The sequence below is a fragment of the Eptatretus burgeri genome, chromosome 10, assembly GCF_056783735.1.
Source record: "Eptatretus burgeri isolate ZD-2024b chromosome 10, Ebu_testis_v1, whole genome shotgun sequence".
NCBI lineage: Eukaryota > Metazoa > Chordata > Myxini > Myxiniformes > Myxinidae > Eptatretus > Eptatretus burgeri.
This window is the reverse complement of record NC_140970.1, coordinates 49,316,819-49,338,625: the sequence shown is the minus strand read 5'-3', so window position 1 is coordinate 49,338,625 and position 21,807 is coordinate 49,316,819. Positions and strand designations below refer to the sequence as shown.

Sequence of the window (21,807 nt, the reverse complement as noted above, 5' to 3'; positions counted from 1 at the left end):
CATTCAGGACTGTTCGCAGCTCATTCAGAATCAGGCTGCAATACTGTTGCATGCTATTTTGGCATCAGCAAAGCGACTGCATTGAATATTCTACAAGCAGGGTATTCTCTTACCTCGCTCAGTGATACGGAGGCCTCTCGAAGTGATATCATGGAAAAAGCTGTGAAAATTGTGGCTGCATGTCATGGGCAACCAAAATGTGGCTCTACGACTGAAGCTCGGCAAAGGCTCTGGCCTGCCAAAATGGGCAAGGGGTCTTTAAAAATGCCAAAGATCTGCTCATTACCACCAACCATTGATTGAGGCATTCACTGAAAATGTGATACAAGCACATTTTCAGGTCAGTGCGTGATAGCATGCATTGGATCCATATCCACCTCTACTTGATCCTTTGCAGTATGGGTGGGTTTGTGTGGAAACTTCGAAATCTCTCTTGCCAATCACCATCAAAGACAACATCATACCAGCTCCTTCAGAGATACTGAAGATGATCAAATGCTCATGTGAGAGTGACATACCGTGCAAAATGATGTGATGCGGGTGTTTTAGTGCAAAACTCCCATGAACCATGTTCTGTAGCTGCCGTGGTAATTCTGCATGCTCCATTGACTTAACAAAATCAGCAGTGACACTTGCAGATGGATAGGATGATGAAAGTTAACTGACAATGTGATGTTTCACATTTGGCAGCACAATACGTAAGGTTTTAGACTTCTTGTAAATTAATTACCATGAAGCTTATTCACAGTTTTGAAGGAGCAGTGATGTTTGACCGAATCTGCCCACTACTTCTAACTAAGCCATCAATCAGAGAAACTGACTTTTGCAAGTGTTCTTTAATTAGAACCATTATTTCTCATGATACTACTCTACAACTATCTTATTAACAACCGTGAACACCATCAAATTGGATACACTCTTTCAATTTTAATTTTGCATAATGACATTGTTAACATATGCAAAGGTGGATTTTCCTGTAATGGCAGACTTAATTGTTGGTGATTACAATATCATTCCCACTTCTTCAACCCTGTTCAAAACTTACCTTTTGGCTCATATTTTATTAATGGTGGACCTTATTAGCATAATTGTATTTTGCATAATCTCTTCACCTTTTCCAAAATGTCATAATCTTATTACTTGACCATGAAGACATGGGTATTGATGCTGCTTTGAGTCTGATATGACAGATAATAACCAAAATATTCCAGACATAGGTATTTTTACCAATGGCTGAAACTGTTTTGCATATAAATGCTTTTTTTAATTGACCAGGGCTGACAGAGTGTTATCAGTCAGATTCTTTAAATATATGGCCTTGTGATTCAGAATCCATAAAAAACATTATATGGACCCAAAAACAAGGTTGACCCTGCTGGCTGCTGGACTAATCTATTCGTTGTTTTAGCTCTCCCACAAGCCTTGACTTTGCATCCAAAAAAACAAAATCTGTCGTGGTAGTGGCCTAGTGACAGGCCCCCAGAGGTTGAGGATTCAAATTCCTGGATTCTCAGCTTCTAGAAATCTCAGGAGAAATGTAATGCTGTTTTTGCATGATTTACAGTAAAAACCAAGCTGGCTCACCATTGACCTTCAGGAAAGGGACAATGTGCCTGCCCTGCCCTGTCTTGTCTGTTCTGATATATTTCCCTCAGGGACGCATGGAAAGGCATGAAAACGTTAAAAAAAATCAGTGCCACACAAATTCACAACAACAATAACAACAACTAGAGAGTTCATGGAACAACTTCCTCCATCCAGTGTTCACGTATCTATCTATAATTCCAGCAATGTGTGTGTGTGTGTGTGTGTGTGTGTGTGTGTGTGTGTGTGTGTGTGTGTGTGTGTGTGTGTGTGTGTGTGTGTGTGTGTGTGTGTGTCTGTGACCGCTGTTTCTCGACAACCGCTGGTCCGATCTAATTGAAACTTGCCAGATATATTGCTGGGGACCTGAGGATGTGCCTTTTCTAGGTTTGATATTAATCGGACAAGTGCTTCCCAAGTTATGGCCATTTATTTACCAAACCAATGACAAGACACGTTGTTGCGTGGGCGTGGCTGATGGGGAAGGGAAGCTAAGCCGCATTCCCCATTACAGGTTACAACGTACGGGCTTCCGGATAATGATGACTTAGTGTATTCTAATAATTTCTCGATTTCTTATGCGCATTTATAGATAAACACAATGCCGCAAGTTATGATCGTTTTCATATGAAACGGTGCATAAATTTCGGTAACATCAGAGTGCTGGTGTGCTCCGAACCAGGAAGTAATTTTTTTTCTCTTCTCTTCTCTTTTTGTTTTTCCTTGCGATGACATTGCGAAAAGGCAAAATACGTTGGCGCTAATTGAATAATTGGCCATTAAAACCTAAATTGCGAATCATGGTAACTGTGATATGTGAACTTCATCACCATGCACGTACGGGTACGCGAGAGCGAAGAAACGGCCTGTGTGGTTGTTGTTTGTTGTTCGCGGTTGGAATATTTTTTTTATTTTTTTTTTTTTACAGCCACGTACTAGTATAGTTAAATTGAAATAAAATAATGATTTTAAGGGTCATATGAAAAAATTCCAGAAGTTTAGAGCTTATTGAACATGTCCAAGTACTGCTAAACTTGAGGTTTTTGGAAGTGACAAGAAGGCAATTTGAGTTCTACAGTGTTCAAGTATCTAATTCAATTGAAATAAAATAAAGATTTTGAAGGTTACATAAAAAAATGAATTCCTGAAGTTTACCACGATTGATGCAGTCTTTTTCACCACCTTATTTAGCATGTTGCATTAGTTCTTCATGCCTGTTGTTTGTGTCCTTAAAAGTAAGTTTCCTGTTTGGAATGATTTTCAATTTTGTTTGACTGCCAGACAGGCAGACAGACTAAAGAAAAAATCGCACCCATATAGAGAGGGAAGCGGTTCAGTTTCACATTTTTATATGAAATAGGCAAAGCCGAGAAACGAACAAAACCCTTGAGAATTACACCTTTAGAAACATTTAGGGTTGCCCTTAAGAACCCTTTATAATTACCGCCCTTTAGAACCCCTTCATATTTCCCATTAGAACACTTCAGGATTGTCCTTTAGAAATACTCTTTAGAACCCATTCAAATCACTCTTTAGCATTACCCTTGAGAATTAACCTTGAGAATTAACCTTGAGAACTCATTAAAATTAATCTTTAGAATCACCCTTTAGAATCACCCTTGAGAATTGCCACTTAGAATTAGCCTTTAGAATTAGCCTTTAGAATTGCCACTTAGAATTGCCACTTAGAATTGCCACTTAGAATTGCCACTTAGAATTGCCACTTAGAATTGCCACTTAGAATTAGCCTTTAGAATTAGCCTTTAGAATTGCCACTTAGAATTAGCCTTTGGAATTAGCCTTTAGAATTAGCCTTTCTAGCGAATGAAGTGAGCTTAATACTTAACGCGTGCACGTGAGAGAATAGGAAACAACAACAACAACAACAACAACAACACAATAGCCCTGGCTATTTGGAATCCGTGTCATTAGCTATGACTTTTTGCTTCCGGTTGTTAAACGCTGTGCGGTGTATAAACACGATTGGGTTTTATTTCTATCTTGTGAATATTACTTAACGCGTGCACATGAGAGAATAGGAAACAACAAAAACAACACAATACCCTGGCAATTGTGAATCCGTGTCGTTGGCTATGACCATTTTGCTTCCGTTTTTGTTTTGTTTCTGGTTTTTTTTTGTTTCCGGTTTTTGTCATGGGAAATGATGCATGCAGGGAGATCATGACCGGAAGTGTTTATTTATTTATTCAATTATTTTTTTCCCAAAGTTAATTTTAATAAAGATATCTCCCGCATCATCAAAAAATATTTTTTAATCGTGATTTACATTATTTGTTCGCTGATCCCGAATCCAGGCCGAAGTAACCGGAAATTGCATCAAAATCATCAGCTGTGCGGCGCTTACATGTACCACGGTATAGTTGGCAAGTATACAGTTGTGAACAAGTTTTATGTAAAGTCAGAAGCGAATGTAAGAATAATTCTACGTTCGCTTCTTGGCTTTGCCGATTCCATATTAATTAACCTTTAGAATTATCCTTTAGAACCCTTTGGAAATAACCTTTGGAATTCACCTTCAGAATTACCCTTTAGAATTACCATTTAGAGCCCCTTAGAATTGCCCTTTAAAATTAACCTTTTGAATTACCCTTTGGAATTAACCTTGAGAATCACCCTTTAGAAATCCCTCTGGAACCACCCTTTAGAATTAACCTTTAGAATTACGATTTAGAATTACCCTTTAGCACTAACCTTTATAATCACCCTTTAGGATTATCCTTTATAATTACCCTTTAGAATTATCCTTTAGCACGAACCTTTAGAATTTGCCTTTAGAATCATGCTTTGGAATCACCCTTTAGAATTGCCATTTAGAATCACCCTTTAGAATCACCCTTTAGAATCACCCTTTAGAATCACCCTTTAGAATCACCCTTTAGAATCACCCTTTAGCATTAACCTTCAGAAAACAAGCAAGGTTACTGAAGGAGTTTGAAGAGGACTACCTTCCAAAAGATAAAGACTCAGATTATGGTTATCATGATGAAGAGGGATTTTTCACACAGAAAAGTTTCAAGGAGCAGGCTGTGGGTCTGGTTCAGGTCATCAATGAGCTGGGAAACCCTTTCCTTGATGACATTGATGAGTTAATGGCACGAGACGCATGGAATGTTTTGGATGAATCTGTGGTGAACACAGTGTGAAGAGTACATAGTCTAGGAAAGGATCAGTATGTCAAATATTGTGAGAAGTTATTATTGATCGCACACCCCCAATCACGAGCCAATTGAGAAGAATGCCCTTCCTCTCTTCAGTTATCCACGGCCAAAAGCCAAGACCAAACAAGTGGGAAATATCTCCCGACTCAAGGATGATGATAGTCTGTTCTCTCACCTGTACATCGTGATGCAGCACAGGGTTAGTGACAGGCGTACATTCTTCAGCCATGAGAACCATCCTTTCCCCACTTCACTATCTGATGATGGAAAATTGCCTTTCGGAAACAAATCTGATCTGATGAACATTCTCGCCAAAGACACCCACAATGATCCTCCTGATTCCATTGAAATGAAGCTTATTGATGGTGCTGCTGTGGTGCACTTGCTCTCCACTACCAACATTTGACATTTGATGAATATGCTGATTGGTTCTTTGTTCCATACATCATAAAACAATTAGAAAACTCCAAAAGAGTTGATATAGTACAGGACACATACATCCCCAACAGCCTCAAATAATCCATGAGAGAAAAGCAAGGAAAGGGTGTTCGGAGAAAGGTTGTGCACAAGCTCCTAGGAAACTGGGCCGACTTCTTACGTGACCCAGCCAACAAACAGGAACTGTTTGCATTCCTTTCCAACAAGATTGCCACTGTGGATTGCCCTGAAGAGAAGGAAATCATCATCACATCTGGTGTCACAGCTATTCTTTGAGGAACCGATTGATCCATAGCACCATGTGATCATGAGGAAGTGGACACCAGGCTGCTGATCCACTTACAGGATGCTCTTCAGAATGACTGTCCCAACTGTCTGGTGCGCACTGTTGACACGGATGTAGTGGTGATTCTCATTGGCAAGTTCCATCACTTGATCACTCTGTGCCAAATGTGACCATTTGGGTTGCCTTTGGTATGGGCAAGAACTTTACATATCATCACATCAATGATATCTACGAAGACCTGGGTAGGTCTTCCTTGTGTTGGCTTAATGGTTATGGTGGCGGGCTTTGGATCCCAGGGTCCTGAGTTCAAATCCCGCTCAACTGTTGAATTAATACCAGACCAGATGGGGTTAACTTGGCCTGTCATCCTTCCGAGGTCAGCAAAATGAGTGCCAGCATGCTGGTATACTGTGTTGGAGTGGAAACCCATCCATGATTGTGCCCAATAGCCAAGGAGACTGCTTTCGCAGTACCAACGCTCTGCACAGAGTATGGTCCCAATCTCCTCCTCCCCCTCCTGGGTCGGGAGAAATCCCTGTCCCTCCCTATCTTTCACAGTTTCACAGGATGCTACATCTGCATTCTTTGGAAGAGGCAATAAGTCAGCATAGGAGGCTTGGAACAACTATCACGATGTGACATGTGTCGTTGACTGCATGGCACTTCATCCTTACAGAGAAGTAGAGGTTGGTGCTCAATATTTCTAGCTGATGGAATGCTTCACTGTTATCCTGCATGATAAGACCAGTGACCTGCAACTTGTGGAAGAAGCTTGGAAGGAGCTGTTTTGCCAGAAGGGGAAGACAATAGAGAGACTTCCCCCAACACAGGATGCACTATTGCAGCACACAAAGCGAGTTGCATCTCAGGCAGGAATATGGTGCACCAGTGAGCAGAATGAACAACACGCACCTACTTCAGAAGGTTGGGGCTGGACTCTTGATGAGGACAGCAATTCATGCGTTCCTGTGTGGAACGTGTTACCTGTGGTCTCTAAGGCCTGCAGTGAACTAGTCAAATGTTGCTGCAAGATTCAAAGTGGATGTGACGTGAGATGCGCATGCAGAAAGCACATTGGAAGTGCACTGACCTCTGCAGTTGTCACTGTGAAAGTAGGCTGGGAATAAAATGCATGCGCAGTGGTATGTGATGACAATATATCGTCACATTTACAGTTGATATCGTTAGAGTCCTTGCAGTATTTTCAGTGACTATGGGACATTAACAGTATTCTGTTTTATAAAAAAAAATTTCAAGTTTTATGTTCAGTTTCTTTTTTGTGTTAATAAACTTAATCTCTTGTCTTTCTGAATTGTATAGTTGTAGTCCGTGACCCAGAAAATGTATTGTTGCGAATTCTGGCCCGCCCGGCGTGCGATCGGCCACGTAACTCAAATCGCGACCTCGTCGCCCACCGGAACGGACAATTCAGTCGTGACCCTCCTTAGAACTACCGCCAGGAGCTAGTCACGGGTGGGTCTTTCGACCCCACCACAATCGTGCCAATCGGCCACCCGCACAGGATAGTGTTGTTCGCCAAACTCGACCTACCTAAGTACCTGCGCGGGTAGTTAACCGGGCGATCGTACCTCGCTGCTGGCCAGCCTAGGACACGAACCGCTTAAGCGGTCCATTCCGTGCTTCAGTGAAAACCGAGCGGTGTTATCGCCGGCCCCGACGGACGTGATTATTTACCGGGTGCTTACACCCTTCGACCAATTTTTTCCGGGATGCAAGATTGAACTTTCAAACAAAGGAAAGGACGCAACGAAATGGGGAACAATTCGTCAAGCACATTTATTACGCACTCAGACAAGGCAAGCATGTATTCACAGCCATACAGTAAGAATGCAATTTACAAGCAAGAGTTACAACTGAATGAAGCAATGTTTATTTACATGCACTTAAACAGTTTCTACTTTACAAGACACGGCGCCACAACATGCATTCAAAGAAAAAGCAAGAAAAGACCCCCTCATAGACAAGGGAGTCAGACTGGGCCCGTGGGCCTAATGCGTGTGGAACCTAGATGAGCGGCCAGGTCCACGAGACCGAAGGGTCTTACCCGCGCCCTCATGGCGCGATGGCGGGCAAGCCGCGATGTCAGCGTAGCTGCGCTTGGCTTCGTGTCCCTGGCGTGGTCGGCGAGCTCTCTCCGGCGCTCCCCGTCTGCCTTTCCCGTCGGCTTCGAGCTCTGTCTCCCGACTCGACTGCCCCGCCGACACTGCAGACTTGACTGCCCCGCCGACACTGCTGCTGCCACTCCACTGCTCCCACTCTTCTGCACTCTACAGACCTTCCAGACTTGACTTTCCTGCCGACACTCTGCCGCTCCCACTTGACTGCTCTGCCGCGAGCTGCGCCATGCTCGCACTTATATAGCCCGGGGGAGGGGCGTACATGCAAATTTCGGGATCACAGCGGGTTCGGAGGCGGGGCCACACCACCCAATGCTCAGCCATTGGGCGGATGAAAAGGGGGCGTGAAGCATTCCTGATCCGCTTTTTGAGGCGAAAGGAACGCATTCACAGCCCATGGCACGACGTGTGGTAGAAAGGCGGAGGTGGTGGGAGTTTGGTTGTTGGCGGGCGTCGTTTGAGAATGGCGGTGAAGCGATGTTTGCGGGGTGGAGTTGTGGAGGTAAAGAGGCGGAGGTGGTGGTGTTTGAGTTGTAGTTGTTCGGGAATGATGTTGGTGGTGGAGATTTGGTTGTTGGGGTATGATTGGTCCAAAATAATGATCGAGAAAAGAAAAACGGCTATCTCAAAGGATCGCAGCCCGGTGAACATGGAAATTCCCTTTAAACAACGGTGGGGATATCTAACTACACATATAGTTATCGTCATAACTGATCTAAGGTCCTTTATGGTGGTCTGCGAATTTCCACAGCCGTAACAGTATGTTTGGACACCAATATTGTTATCCTAAGTGGCTTAGAAGCTGAGATATTGGTAGATATAGATTTTTTAATGGTGGCCATCTTGGATTTTCAAGATGGCCACCATAATGGATTCGGGGGAAGTGGTTCCTATCAAAAATGGAAAGCTACGGTAATGGGTAATATGTGGGAAAAAATTGGCGCTTTTGTCCGGAACGTCCATATCCATCTCAAGTCCGGTCCGAACCTGCCTGACTATGAGTCTTCTTTCAACCATCTTTATAAATTTCAATGCCTGCTCAATTATTTTAACTCATCTGCAAGATGAACATAATAAATGGTCTCCCCCATCTTGAACAAGGGAGCAAGAGTATTATTTGCCCAATCTTTGGGGATCACTCCTTATTCCCAGACCTTTCCATAAAACGTCATCATCCATTTGATTCCTCTATCTCCAGCCACCTTTGTTATTTTGACAGAGTCCAGTTGGACTTGCTACTTTCCTTTCTTTAATATTATCATAGCTAATTCAACTTCTTCTTTGTGTGTCTGTTTCTCTGGACATTCAACTTTATTTAATATTATCATAGCTAATTCAACTTCTTCATGTATCTGTTCTTAATCTGGACATTCAACTTTCTTACAATCCAGGTCATTCTCCCATTCGTTTTCTTCATTCAGAGCTTTTCAAAGTAAGCTTTCCATTCCTTATCAACACCTCTTTTCACTTTCCTATGCTTCCCACACAGAATTACTCTGCGTTTGAAATTCTGAATTATGATTGTGAGGCATCATGAGGTACCCCCATCCCATGCTCTCAGAAACTGAAAATCCAGTCTCGCTAACACATCAAGACCTTGGTATGAAGTCCGTCTCGAGAAGGACTATCAGCCTGTACTCTGAGCATGACATCACTGCTGACATGATTCATGAGGCCTTGTAATAATTGCTAAGTATGTGTGACAGATAGTGGATGACCTTTATTGTGCCAGAAAAATATTGGGCCCTCTCGGAGAAGACCGGGAGAAATCACCATTTTCACATTACAGTGGGCAGTCTTCCATAACTCAAGCCTGAAATGAGTGATGCTTTTTAAAACCAATATATGTTCCTATTTATGTCGAGGACTAGAGAATAAATTGTACTTCTCTTTTACACTATATTGCTGCAGGAATGTTGTGCCTCTGATATATGTACCCCAAAGGTGTTCGTCATTCGAACATGTGGACAGTACTTGGAAATGGCCTTAGGCTCACTCCCGTCGTGCCCCCTTATATAACATCCAGTCATACAAGTTTCATTTGCATGCACTTTATATGAATCGTGAATTAAACATTTATGATTCGTGTATGATTCAAAATTGGGCTCTCTAAAGGGTATACCCTTAAAATATCATTATGGGAAGAAGAGTGTGAAATTTCGTTGGTTGTATAAATGTCACACCTTTTGATGACCTTTCTTTTCTTTTGTCTTTTCAGGAAGTGAAAGGAGATTATACAAGGTAATGGGCTCATCATAATACTACTTTTTCTGCAAAGAAAAGGTCCTATCCCAAATTTCTGGGCCTTAGCACTTGTGGACATTGGTCTTAGCATTATAACTTTATAACAAAATGATTCGTATTGAACGAGATTTGCACAACCATGCTTGGATGGATCACCATGTGCACAAATGGAAAATCAAAGAAAGCCCAGCATGCGACTGCGGGAACCCTGTGACCAAACCGTGCACCATATACTTAAACACTGCGAATTGTGATAATTAATTTATCACTTGTATTGCGGCAATCCATGCCAACGCAACTGATGTTCTTATTTGTCTGTTAAACCTGGACTTGGATTAATGAGTTGCTATTTGTAAAGCCGTATGTAAGAGAGAGAGAGAGAGAGAGAGAGAGAGAGAGAGAGAGAGGGAGAGAGAGAGAGAGAGAGAGAGAGAGAGAGAGAGAGAGAGAGAGAGAGAGAGAGAGAGAGAGAGAGAGAGAGAGAGAGAGAGAGAGAGAGAGAGAGAGAGAGAGAGAGAGAGAGAGAGAGCACGAGAAAGCACGAGAAAGCACGAGAAAGCACGAGAAAGCACGAGAAAGCACGAGAAAGCACGAGAACATCGTTTGTGGAAGTGAACATTCCTAAATAGTGTGGCAGGATAGTTCAGTTTGTATTTGAACTGTCTAATCGAGGTTTCATCTCCCCCAGGGTCAGATGTCAGTAAAACTGCCATTCTGTCGATATGCCAGCAGAAGGCGCTGCAACTAGGAGCATACCATCTTCTAGATTGGGATGCAAATTTGGCTGTCCTGTATTTTGCTTTAGGTTATGGAATTTAAAGATCTCATGGTATCTTTCAAAACCAGGAGGCCATTGTGTGCTGGTATTCTTGCCAAATTATTTGTTTGGGGTGGAGCATTTCCTTTAGTTGGTGTGCATGCTGGTACATGTACATGGCTCAGGAATTAAGAGTCAAACGACTCCCTCTTCCATCTCTTGTATAAACAAAGTGAAACGTTTCTTGAGCTTGAGAATAGATTGTTTGGGCTAAATTTGTCCATCACTGTCTGAAGCTTGCTGAAGCATATTTTGTTCTGCTTTCTGTCCACTTGATTAATAATTGATGATTGTTCAGTCGGCTCGTAGCCAAAAACGTTATTGAACTATGTGCAATTTAATTTGCAGCAGAAATGAAAAATTGATACTATTCAGGCTGAATGCATGACAGTCGGCAGTAAAGGTAGAAATGATTTGGCTTGCTTGGGGTCATTGATTAGTGAGAACGATTGGATTATTATCACATAAGTGAAAGCCTGCAGAAGAGAATAATATCTGTAAAGTCCACTGTTATACAGCATGACTCATATGGGTTATGCTATCATGGATTTTACAAAAAGCTTAAATCATACATTCCATCCCAGCCCAGGTATTTTACCATGAGACAGGAAAACATCGCACATGGACTTCAAATAACACAGTGGCCAAGCGATATGCTCAGCCACTGTGCATAGCATGTAATGTATGGCCGAATAACGAGGAAGCACACAAAATGGCAAATTAACCAAGTGATTGAAAATACCAAACTCTAATTTATGCCTATAGTGCTTCTTTTATCAGAGCTTGAAATAGCTTCAAGCAACAATAATTTCTGCTGCCTAATTCATGTCTGCAGGTGCACCAGGTCACCACCCAATGCTCTTGCTGTGAAATTTAAAGCCAATCATTTTGTGTCGGAGTGTGGAATAATTGGTCCATCTTGGCAATAATTGCTTCTGTGCCATCAAAGTTGTTTGAAGGAATCTCGCAGTGACATTATCGATTGGAAAATAGATTGCTTCCACCATTTATCTCTTCTCTGTGGGTAAAGGAATATTTTTCGGCTCTGAAATTATTAAAATGTTCAGAAGTAATATCAAGCTCACCATTTAGCTCGAATTGCACAGTGAAGTTTTTTGATACTATGACATATAGTTCAAATTGAAAACACCACCTGCCTGTTGTGAAGCATTAAGAAAGTCATGTTACGATTGTTCACAAAAAAACAGAACCCCAGATTTGGGATATAAAACTGTGAATGACGTGTCTTTCCATTGATGTGCATTTGTTTTGTTCAAACTTGCAATGCATTTTGAACATCCTGCGTGTTTCAGTGACGATGTTGCCCGGAGTGACTTAAGTAAACTCCTTGCGATTCCTACACAAGTCCTCAAAGAACACCCAAGCATTACTTATTGGTATGATCCTCTTTAATTGTTCTTCACTTCCATCCCACAATGGTGGAATTGCCTTAAATTTGGGAAATATGTCCTATTATGTTCCACTTTAATACACAGGGTGTTCCAAAAAGACCTGGACAACTTTGATTGTGAACATATTTAGTACCACAAATGATACAATGATACCCTTTGTTTTTTCTTCATTCAAAGCACCGCCTACATCGGATTAATTTTCAAAAAGTTACAGATTTGAATCGAACAGTGGTGGTTTAGGTATGCCATTAGCCAATTGATGAAGAAATTAATTATTTTACGATTATTATTTATTTATTTTAATTATGCAATTAATCAATTAGTCTAGATGCCAAACAGCCATTTCAGGATAAAGCGTGCTTTAGCGTCATTGTGAAGTTTTTTGGTTGATTCATCATCTCTGAGCTATCCTGAATCAGAATCAGCCGGGTGCTACTCGCACCCTTGAGGATTTTTTTTTAGAGGCGAAAAACAAAATGGCCACCGCTGACTTTGGATAAATTCTGTTTTTGCTATATCTTCACTTCTAATGCACTTACACACAATTTTGGTGTCTACTACTATGTTTCATGCGACAGACAAGGTAAACGTTGATGATTCTCTCAAGATTGGATGACAACAGATGGCGGAATTTGAATCTGGATGGCCAACAAGCTTCAACAAGACACAAACCAAGAAAGTGACCCTGATGACTTCGACCAAAAAGAGCATCAAGCTGAATGGAAGGCCAGTATATGATAACGAATTGATCTACACCTGAGTCGTATCTCTCCAACAATACAGGGATATTGATAAAAAGGATGTCCTCTCTTACGAACTGTCCCCTGTCCCAGCCTTCTTGCTTGACGAGAGCAGTGCGATGCGGGCTTAGTCGAAAGCAATCCTGAAGACGAAACTCCAAGTTGAGCAATCAAGTCGAATCCAAGGTGTTCCAGATGCTGTCATCATCGATGGATGTGCCATATTATGGACTGTACATTGGCCCACAAATGGTACAGTTGAGGATTATGTGATCAACTTCATGGGAACCATCAAATACCACCTGGAGTGTTGTGACGTATACCTGATTTTCGACAGGTACATCAAAATCAACACGAAACAAATGACGAGATCCAGTCGCGCAGGTCATGATTCAAGTCGAAAACATCAACTCAACTTACACACAACACTTCCAGCACAAAAAGTGGTCCTAAATGTAGCCTACAACAAAGTACAACTGATCGATTTGATCTGTCAGTAGCTGATGACCCACATTGTTGACAACCAGACCAAACTGGTGATCACCGGAAAAGATCCTACACCAGTACAAGTATGGAACAATTCCACTCTCCAGAGACAGGATCTGAAAACACACCATGAAGAAGACGATGTCATCATCATCCATTACTTAGTTAGAATTGTGTCAGGTGTCAGTGGTGACTCACACATCAAAGTGGTCTGTGACGATACAGATGTCTTTGTCCTGTTGATTCATTTCTACCTCGAGAAAAAGATGACTGTGGATGTCAGCATGGAGAGTCCGTGTGATGGGAGGGCGAACGTAGACATTTGCCAAACAGCACTGAAACACAAAAGCATCGCCAAATATCTGCCTGCTGTGTACATGCTCTGACCGGATGCGATACGGTGTCGTATTTGTTTGGCATTGGAAAGGCCACAGCGCTGAAGGTACTAATGGGCGGACATCATCCCACCTTACTTGATCAGCTGGAAGCAGACGAGGTAAAGATGATATCTGAGGCAACTACCTTCATTACTGCCTGTTATGTTTCCAAAGTCGAAGGTGATTGTACGCCACAGAAATGTTCCATATTCGACTGTCTAATATTATGTGTTGAAACTTTATACAGAAACTCATAAAGTTTTTTTTTTTGTTTTCAGGTCTGGTGGTTTCATGTAAAATAAAATGGTGACTCCACAGGAGAAAGCTCATTGCGTCGAATGGTTCATCGAGATGAGATCTGACATGCAAGTTCAGTGTAATTTCCGGATGAGATATGGAAGGAATCTGCCATTGCGGACTCCTATCAGAGAGTGGTACAAGAGGTTTAAGGAGACTGGAAATTGTCAGAAACAGAAAAGTACTGGTCAACCAAGCACAAGTGCAGCAGACGTTGAACGAGTGCATGAATCATTTCAACAAAGTCCCAGAAAATCAATTTGACGCGCATCCAGAGAACTGGGACTACCACCCACCACTGCACACAGGATTTTGCATGAAAGACTGAAACTTTATGCCTATAAGGTGCAGATTCTGCAGGAACTCAAACGAAATGATGGACCCAAACGCAAGGCATTTGCCTTGGAAATACTCAGTCGCATAGAGGATGACGAAGATTACCTGAAAAAAGGTCATGTTCACAGAGGAAACTTGTTTTCATGTATCGGGGAAAGGTCATCTGGCACAATGTGAGAATCTTGGGCTCTGAAAACCCCCACGTCGTAATTGAACACATACACGCCAGTCCAACAGTCAATGTGTACAGTAGTGTGGCCTTCTTCATGACTGCTTGCTGGGTCCGTTTTTCTTTGTGGATGACACAGTGACCTCAACAATTTACATGAAAATGTTGGAAGGATTCGCCTTCCCACAGATTGAAGACCTGCAACCAGATATCATTTTTCAAAAGGTCGGCGCTCCCCCTCATTGGGTCTTAGTCATTCAAGCCGTCCTGAATGAAAAATTTCCAAGTCACTGGATTGGCCCAGACGGACCAACCGCCTGGCCCCCACGATCACCAGACGTAACACCCCCCCCCCTTGAATTTTTTCTGCAGGGGGATTGCCAAAAACGTCTGCAACATCAAGGTTGCAAACCTGCAGGATCTTCGTTCTCAAATCACAGCTGCACATGCATTGGTGGACGTAAACATGCTGAGCTGAACATGTCAATAACTCATGTACCGCCTTGATGTCCTACATGCGACAAATGGAGCTCAAATTGAAGTGTATTGATGGTGTGCACAAAACTTTGAGTTTCTGTATTATATAAACCAAAGGGTCTCGTTGTATAATTTGTGGAACTAAATATATTGTTGCGCGTCTGGCCAGTTAAGTTAATCCCCCCTCCCCCCACCGACCCAATTGTGGTGGCCGGGCGGTTCACATGGACCAGGCTGGATCACCAAACGGTTTTCCTTTGAGGCGAACACGTGATCCTCAGAGATTATGGCACGTGCGGGAGGGGCAGGGGAGGCACGTGCACGTACACGACGGAGCAGATGGTTGCACAGCACAAGGGGTTTACACCCGAAGCCACAACAGATACATGGACACCAGCAACTTCAAATAAATATGGGGATTTAATGAAAATAGAAGAAATATTTACAAGGGTAATAAGTCAAAATCTAAAAATAAAACGAGGTAAATTACAACCTAATGTCGAGGCGCCTCTTCATACGGACTTTATACAGACAAGGGGAAAACAAAATAAAAGAAAATCCTCCATTTATTCTGGCACTTAGCTTTGTCCTGAGATGGTCTTTATTGAACTTTTGCGTGAGCCGCTTCTGGGCGAGAAAACGTATGTGAGGTAATTTGTGAGGCGGTATTCCACACCAGGATTCAATACCACCGTGCAGTTTCATCGTCAATCGTGCTTTCCGACACCGCTGCTCTCTGCAGAATGGTGCCGCTCCCTTCGGTGATATACACGAGGCTTCGCGGTTTGTCTCTCATGACCCAGCAAAGAGTCAATGGCCAGCGTCTTGCTCCACCACACGAGCCAATTCGCCTCAGCCTGAATACAAGAATCATGCCGTCTTCTTCATGTGTCGAAGGAAAGCCAGCCAAAATGCCCTGATCTTACACGCCATTCCCTAGCTCCATTGTCTCTTGACCACGTCCCTCATAGCAAACTCAACCCAACGAAACCATCTTCTCTTCCTCCTCACTTCTGAAACGTACACACTCACTAATCATGAGCCTTGGGGACATGTCTTGCTTGCTCAAAGCCGGGAAGGATGGGCTTCTTGCCTGCTTGGATGTGTGGCATGGTTTTAGTTGTTTATAGGACATGATTCCCCTTTATCGCCGGTCTTGAAATCCAAAAACATAGGGAAAAGGTCACAGGGGGCGATGATATACTGGGGGAAATTGGACTTAATCCCTATCTAATTAACACAGCACCACCCCCCCCCCACCCCCGTGTGGTGACAAGTACCACTTAAGCTCACAGTTTCCCTACCTAATTTACATTGAGATGTGTACTACACGTCCACGGATGAAGCAACTCCATACAATACAAACTTTGCGATGAAATTCCTCCATCTACCCTCACAACCGTAACAATATTAACAACCGATGAAAGCAGCAATGAGGCTGAGACTTTGGGTCTCTAACTCTCTCACCGCAGGCTGGTCGGTGGTCTTTCTCTCTTCGACCGTCTCCTCTCCAGCCTCGCCCCCCCCTGCTCTGTCTGCGATTTGTCCCCACCATATTTCCTCAGGGCGCTCAAGGTCCGCCAACAACCCCCTTCTGGTAAAACTACCAAAATCACGAATCACTGCTCACCTTCACTCTTTCATTCCTCTTTTTTTCCCGCCTTTGGAATAAACTCCCTCACTCTATTCAATCCCATTCTTCCCTCCAGGCCTTCAAAACAGCTGTTCACCACCACCTCTTATCATCCCCATCCAAATCCTCGATCTTTTCTACCCCCGATAATCCACCCCAACCCCACCTCCTTCAAATTCCCTGTTTTCCTTCCTGAAAGTCCCTGTAATGTCCATCTTGTATTCCTCATGTTCCCCGCCCGATCCCTCTCCCTTCCACAGATCTCCTAACGTCTCTGTTCCCCACTGTTTTGTCCTTCCCACTCTCGCCGCTCTTGTCTCATGCCCCCTTTGCTGTGCGTTGTGTGTTGGCTCTCATACGAGCTTCGACAAGGTATACAAAAAAAAAAAAACCGAAGTTGTCCTGCTCTTTTTGGAATACCCTGTACATCTAAGGTATACTGACGATTCTCGGTCAGAGAAACGTTCCAATCATATTGTCCGACTCAATGGCGAGGACAGAGATCTGGTACTCTCGAGGTTCTGCGTTCAAATCTGCCTGAAAGCAGCAGTAATAAGAATTTGAATCATCAGTGTGTTGAAGCTTTGATAGTTCCAGGAGAATTATTCTTTCATGATCAGGTTGTTGTTTGAAAACCAACCTGGCTCATGAATAGCCTTGAGAGTGGAAGTAAACAGGTGTACTCTTGGTGAGCTTAGGAAAACTTAAAGTGGAAACTGAAATACCACCTATGAAAATGTTGCTCCTCTCACATCCCCCAAACCAAATAATAGTTGTGGGAAAAAGAGGTTGCACTCTGCATTGTGTTTGAATTGTGTTTCCATGTAAGTTTACATGGTGCATCCCACTTCACACTAACAGCCATCAATTGTGTTATTCACGGGTGCCATTCCAGTTATTGTGTTTGGATGTTTGTTAAATTTCACTGTGTGGTTGCTTTTCTCACTTCTGGCTGAATTAGAAATACATTCCCATTCCAGACAAATGCTAACCTCTACAGTATGTTAATACACTGCATCAGCAAGCTCTTGGGATGTTATAAGCTTTAGCTGCTCTGCATGGGAAGCTGGGGTGCTGTGCAATGATTCCTTAACAGCTGCCCTCTGGGTTTGAGTCACAGGCTTAGTTGGATGGCGTAATGGTGTAACACAGTGAGTGCAACATTGCAGGGCTCCGACTCTCTAAGGCATATTAGCCTGAATATAAAGGCCTTGAAAAAGACAAGTTCTCCCAAAATTTCCCTTTGAAGACAAAAGGTAAGAGATGATGTGCCACTGATATGGATTTGAAGAGTCTGTCCCTGTCGTTTTTTTTTGTTTGTTTGTTTTTTGCAGTGAAGACCAAGTGTTTCAGTATTATCAGCCACTGAAGAATATGAGCAGAGGGAAGGCCATAGTGCGGTAAGTGTTTCACTCCATGAAACCACAAAACTGATCATATGTTATCGTCTAGACTTTGAACAATGATGATGGACTCCGATAGATTTGTAAGTGGTGATAAACACCAACATGAATGATGACATTCTTGCTGTAAGGGCATGTTTGAAAAGATACTTGTTATTCCAAGGTAGGGAGTTAAAACGTTTCGTAGCCAAAAACATGACTTCTTTTCCAAGAGCACATCAGTGGAATCAAACTTAAACTGCAGTCAGTAATGGTGTGCTGCATCATGGTGCATTCTTTTTTTTTTATAGGAGGAAACGTTAAAGACTGTCTTGTGTTACATCAGCAAGTGTGTGGAGGTCTGTGGTATATAAAAGTTGGTAGAGAGAAAAGGCAAAAGAGGTTTGGGGAGATGGGAGTAAGGGGAGAAGATGGGAAAGCGATGGATGGAACACATGGTCGGGTGGTGGGGCGGGGAGGGCGGTAGTGGTGAAATTGAAACTTCTGGCGTTTTTCCATACGCAATATGCATATAGAGAACCTCAGGTTGGTTGTGTTATTTGCTCACATATGTCGTTAGGAAATGCAATAATTTTCCCAATAGTATAACTTTAGGTTTGACACATTTTGGGCATGCATGTAGACTTGGATTTTGCATTTGAAATGAAATAAGTTTGATGTAGATGTAATACAGACTTGATGGACAAATGGCCTTTTATGGTGTCTAAGTCTGATTGAATGTCTTTGGGGTTTTTTTGGTAACTGAAGTACATGATCTGATGTAAATAAAAACCCAATTGCACGCTTCACAAAACTGGAATTTTTCCACCTATTCGGGTCACCTCCCATGCAGATTTATATGCAGGACATCCCTATTTAGCTGGAACTACCCATACAACCAAGATTGCTTTTGGGATTTCAAATTGCCAAAAGACCACATGTGCTGTCAAGCCAAATACTGTTGAAAAATGCTAATGGTTCTGGTAACAGCTTCACCTGATCCTTGCAGAAAGTCACCAAAACTCCCAATTCACATCACGTGATTTACCGCATGCCCCATTTACTGATGTTCTTTGCTTCACCATTTTTACCGATACATTTTCATGTCACCATCTCCAGTTACATGAGCATTGTGGAGAGCACACCGACATATGGCATTCATTACTACAGCGTCAAGGTGAGGGGTTTGAGAGTGAACCACGTCTGTGGCACTGCCACTTATTCAATTGCTCCTGTGTAACTCGATTATTGCTTTAATATGTCTGTAATCCAATGCTGGAGGAGTTCCTTGGTTACATTCTCCCATGTTGGCCTAAGAGGCCAAACACCATGCTATAGAGAGGCTATCAATACTTCAAATCAACTCACTTGCATTATAAGCTGTTGTCCAATTATGTTATCAATGTGGTTTGGAGGGTTTGGGGGGGGGGGGGGGTTGGGGCTGAGCACTATGTTAAACAATATGGTTTCTGGTTCAAAACTTGAACACACCACAAAAATTGCTCAATTTAAATGAAGTCCTGAGACTGTCATGACCAAGGAAGATGTGTGCAATCCATGCTATGTTCCACAAACTGCTGCTGCACCACCTGTGCATGATTGGTGGTGGCTTTGCCATTCTGGAAATATTCAAAGAAGTACCTGAATACCACGTGCCTTCCCACAATGCATCAAATACGTCCTCTAAAATCCCTATGAGTTGCTCAGTGGGTCATCTCCATATTACATTGACAAAAGTGGTAAAGTTTAAAAATATATATATTTTGAAAGATGATAGAGAACTATAACATTCTGTTTCTTTCTCTCTCCAATCCTCAATATACATGTACATTTTGTCCTTCTCCCCAAACCCCCACTTTGTAAGTATCTCGTTTATGTACTTATCATCTCTACACATCACTGCATCATTAGTTTGTACTCCGGACACGTTCCAGCATTGCATGGGGGTGTAGTGCAAGCAAGATAGGCCGAGTAACCTTTCCTGACCGTTAATACCGAATGATGTCTTATGAAAAAGAAGGCGATTGATCATTTGCCTTTGATATTTCTTCACTTGAATCTCTAAGTAGGATTGGTAAGGAGATATGTTTTTATTACGTACAGTATTTGTGGGGCCGAAATGAAGTGGAACACAACATTCCGCTTCACATCTGTATGTACTTGATTAATAGATGACCACCAATGGCGTCGGGCAGAACGAGTGCCGAGAGAGAGCTTTAAAATTGGAGCAAAAATGGAAATACAAGAGGAAAGGGTTTTCACCATCAGCTATCATGGGATCCCAGCAGAAAGCTAGATTAAAAAAAAAATTGAGATAGGCGAGATATAGTCGTCCTGGGACTTGAAGTGAGACTTGACCAGAAAGCATTATGACTGATATGAAATACCTTGTCAATTAATGTTCAGCTGTAAATGACTGCAAACCTGGTGCTGCACTCAGGACAAACAAGGAATCCCATGGTGGCTGGGCCTCAGTTGGAAGGGCATTTTCCAATTCGACTATCAAGACAAAGTTAACCCCCGCAAGGTGAGCCCCCCCCCCTTTCCAGGCAAAAATAGTGTTCCTTTCCTGTAGTAATTCTCTGTAGACTACTGTAGTAGGACCTGTTGCCAACACGAGTATATGAGAGTACTACTCTCATAAACTATAGCATCTTACTGCAGCATTTTTGCCTGGGCATCTCGACCCTCAATCATTTGCTTGCCATTTTTATTTGATGATTGTTATGTCCAATTGCAATGCTTGTGCTTGTTCTTTGCAATTCTGTATCTGGTAAAATTTAAAGCACACGAAAGCAGCAAAGGACTTTCCTTGTACTCAGGTTTTGGCCTGGTTGTTCATTCAAAATGTAATGTGTCCATAGGGGAAAGGTGGGGGGAGGGGGTGGAGGAGTTGGAGTTGGTTGAAACTAGATATAAAATATATTTTTGTGGGGGATAAATTGCAGGCACATTATATGTTGGAGTGTGAAGGCTGTTCGCACTCATTTTTTGATGCTGGCCTGCTGATATTGACCCAGCATCATGTGATGAGGAAATGAATGATGCATCTCCATGTGAATGATGTGATTCAAATGAATGAAGTGATGAGCAAATTATTGTGACAGGGTGGTCACAAAAGTTGTAACAGCGTGGTCACCACCACCGAAGCACACAGTGCCAGGCCGAAGCTCCGTGTATGCGACAAAACCATTATGATGCTCTAAACAAGGTTCAGTTTGAGCCATGCCTGGCTCCAAGAGGCTATTATTCACTCCGGACACAATGTAACACTGTTAAGGCTGTGTTTGGTAAGTGCTTATTGCTGGCTGTAAGGTCGAGTGGCTGTGGGTTCGATTCCCATAGCTGCTCACTATTGCAAACTGGCACCGAGGCCAAACTTGCGAAATATATCGAGTATGCCAAATACCCTTCAATGGGAATTGAGGGAGGACTTTGTCTGGCACTGAACTGAAGTAGGCTGGTTTACAGGGGTTTTTGGTGAATTCTTATCCTGAATCCATAAATAATCTTTTGGCAAAAGTTTCATGTGGAGGTAGAGCATGTGACAATTTATAAAAGATTTCAACACTAGATCAACTCTGTAATGGTGATTCTCATACTTGTGTTGCATTTGTAGCCTCTTTTGTTGGTCTGTTATGCTCTGTAATGTGGGAATAAGTTTGTTTGTTTGTTTATTTTATTCAGTGATATAAGGAAGGGCTTGCACATGTGTAACATGCATGACAACTCGGATACATTGCTGTACTTTTGTATGAAACACAAGGACATGAGTAGACAATAGACAAATCAATGTAGCTTGTGGGATTTTA

The 21,807-nt window shown here is 42.5% G+C and overlaps 1 protein-coding gene across 7 annotated transcripts in view; it reads left to right on the top strand.

The window, feature by feature from the left end:
• The window catches only part of LOC147018519 (FERM domain-containing protein 4A-like), a 370,473-nt gene that overhangs the window by 160,521 nt on the left and 188,145 nt on the right, over positions 1-21,807 (top strand). For all 7 annotated transcript variants that reach the window (XM_085898238.1, XM_085898240.1, XM_085898235.1 and 4 more), the window contains 5 exons: positions 9,844-9,866; positions 12,000-12,083; positions 17,948-18,013; positions 19,115-19,172; positions 20,436-20,522. In XM_085898238.1, the coding sequence (XP_085754364.1) occupies positions 9,844-9,866; positions 12,000-12,083; positions 17,948-18,013; positions 19,115-19,172; positions 20,436-20,522 (318 nt within the window). The remainder of the gene's footprint in view (positions 1-9,843; positions 9,867-11,999; positions 12,084-17,947; positions 18,014-19,114; positions 19,173-20,435; positions 20,523-21,807) is intronic.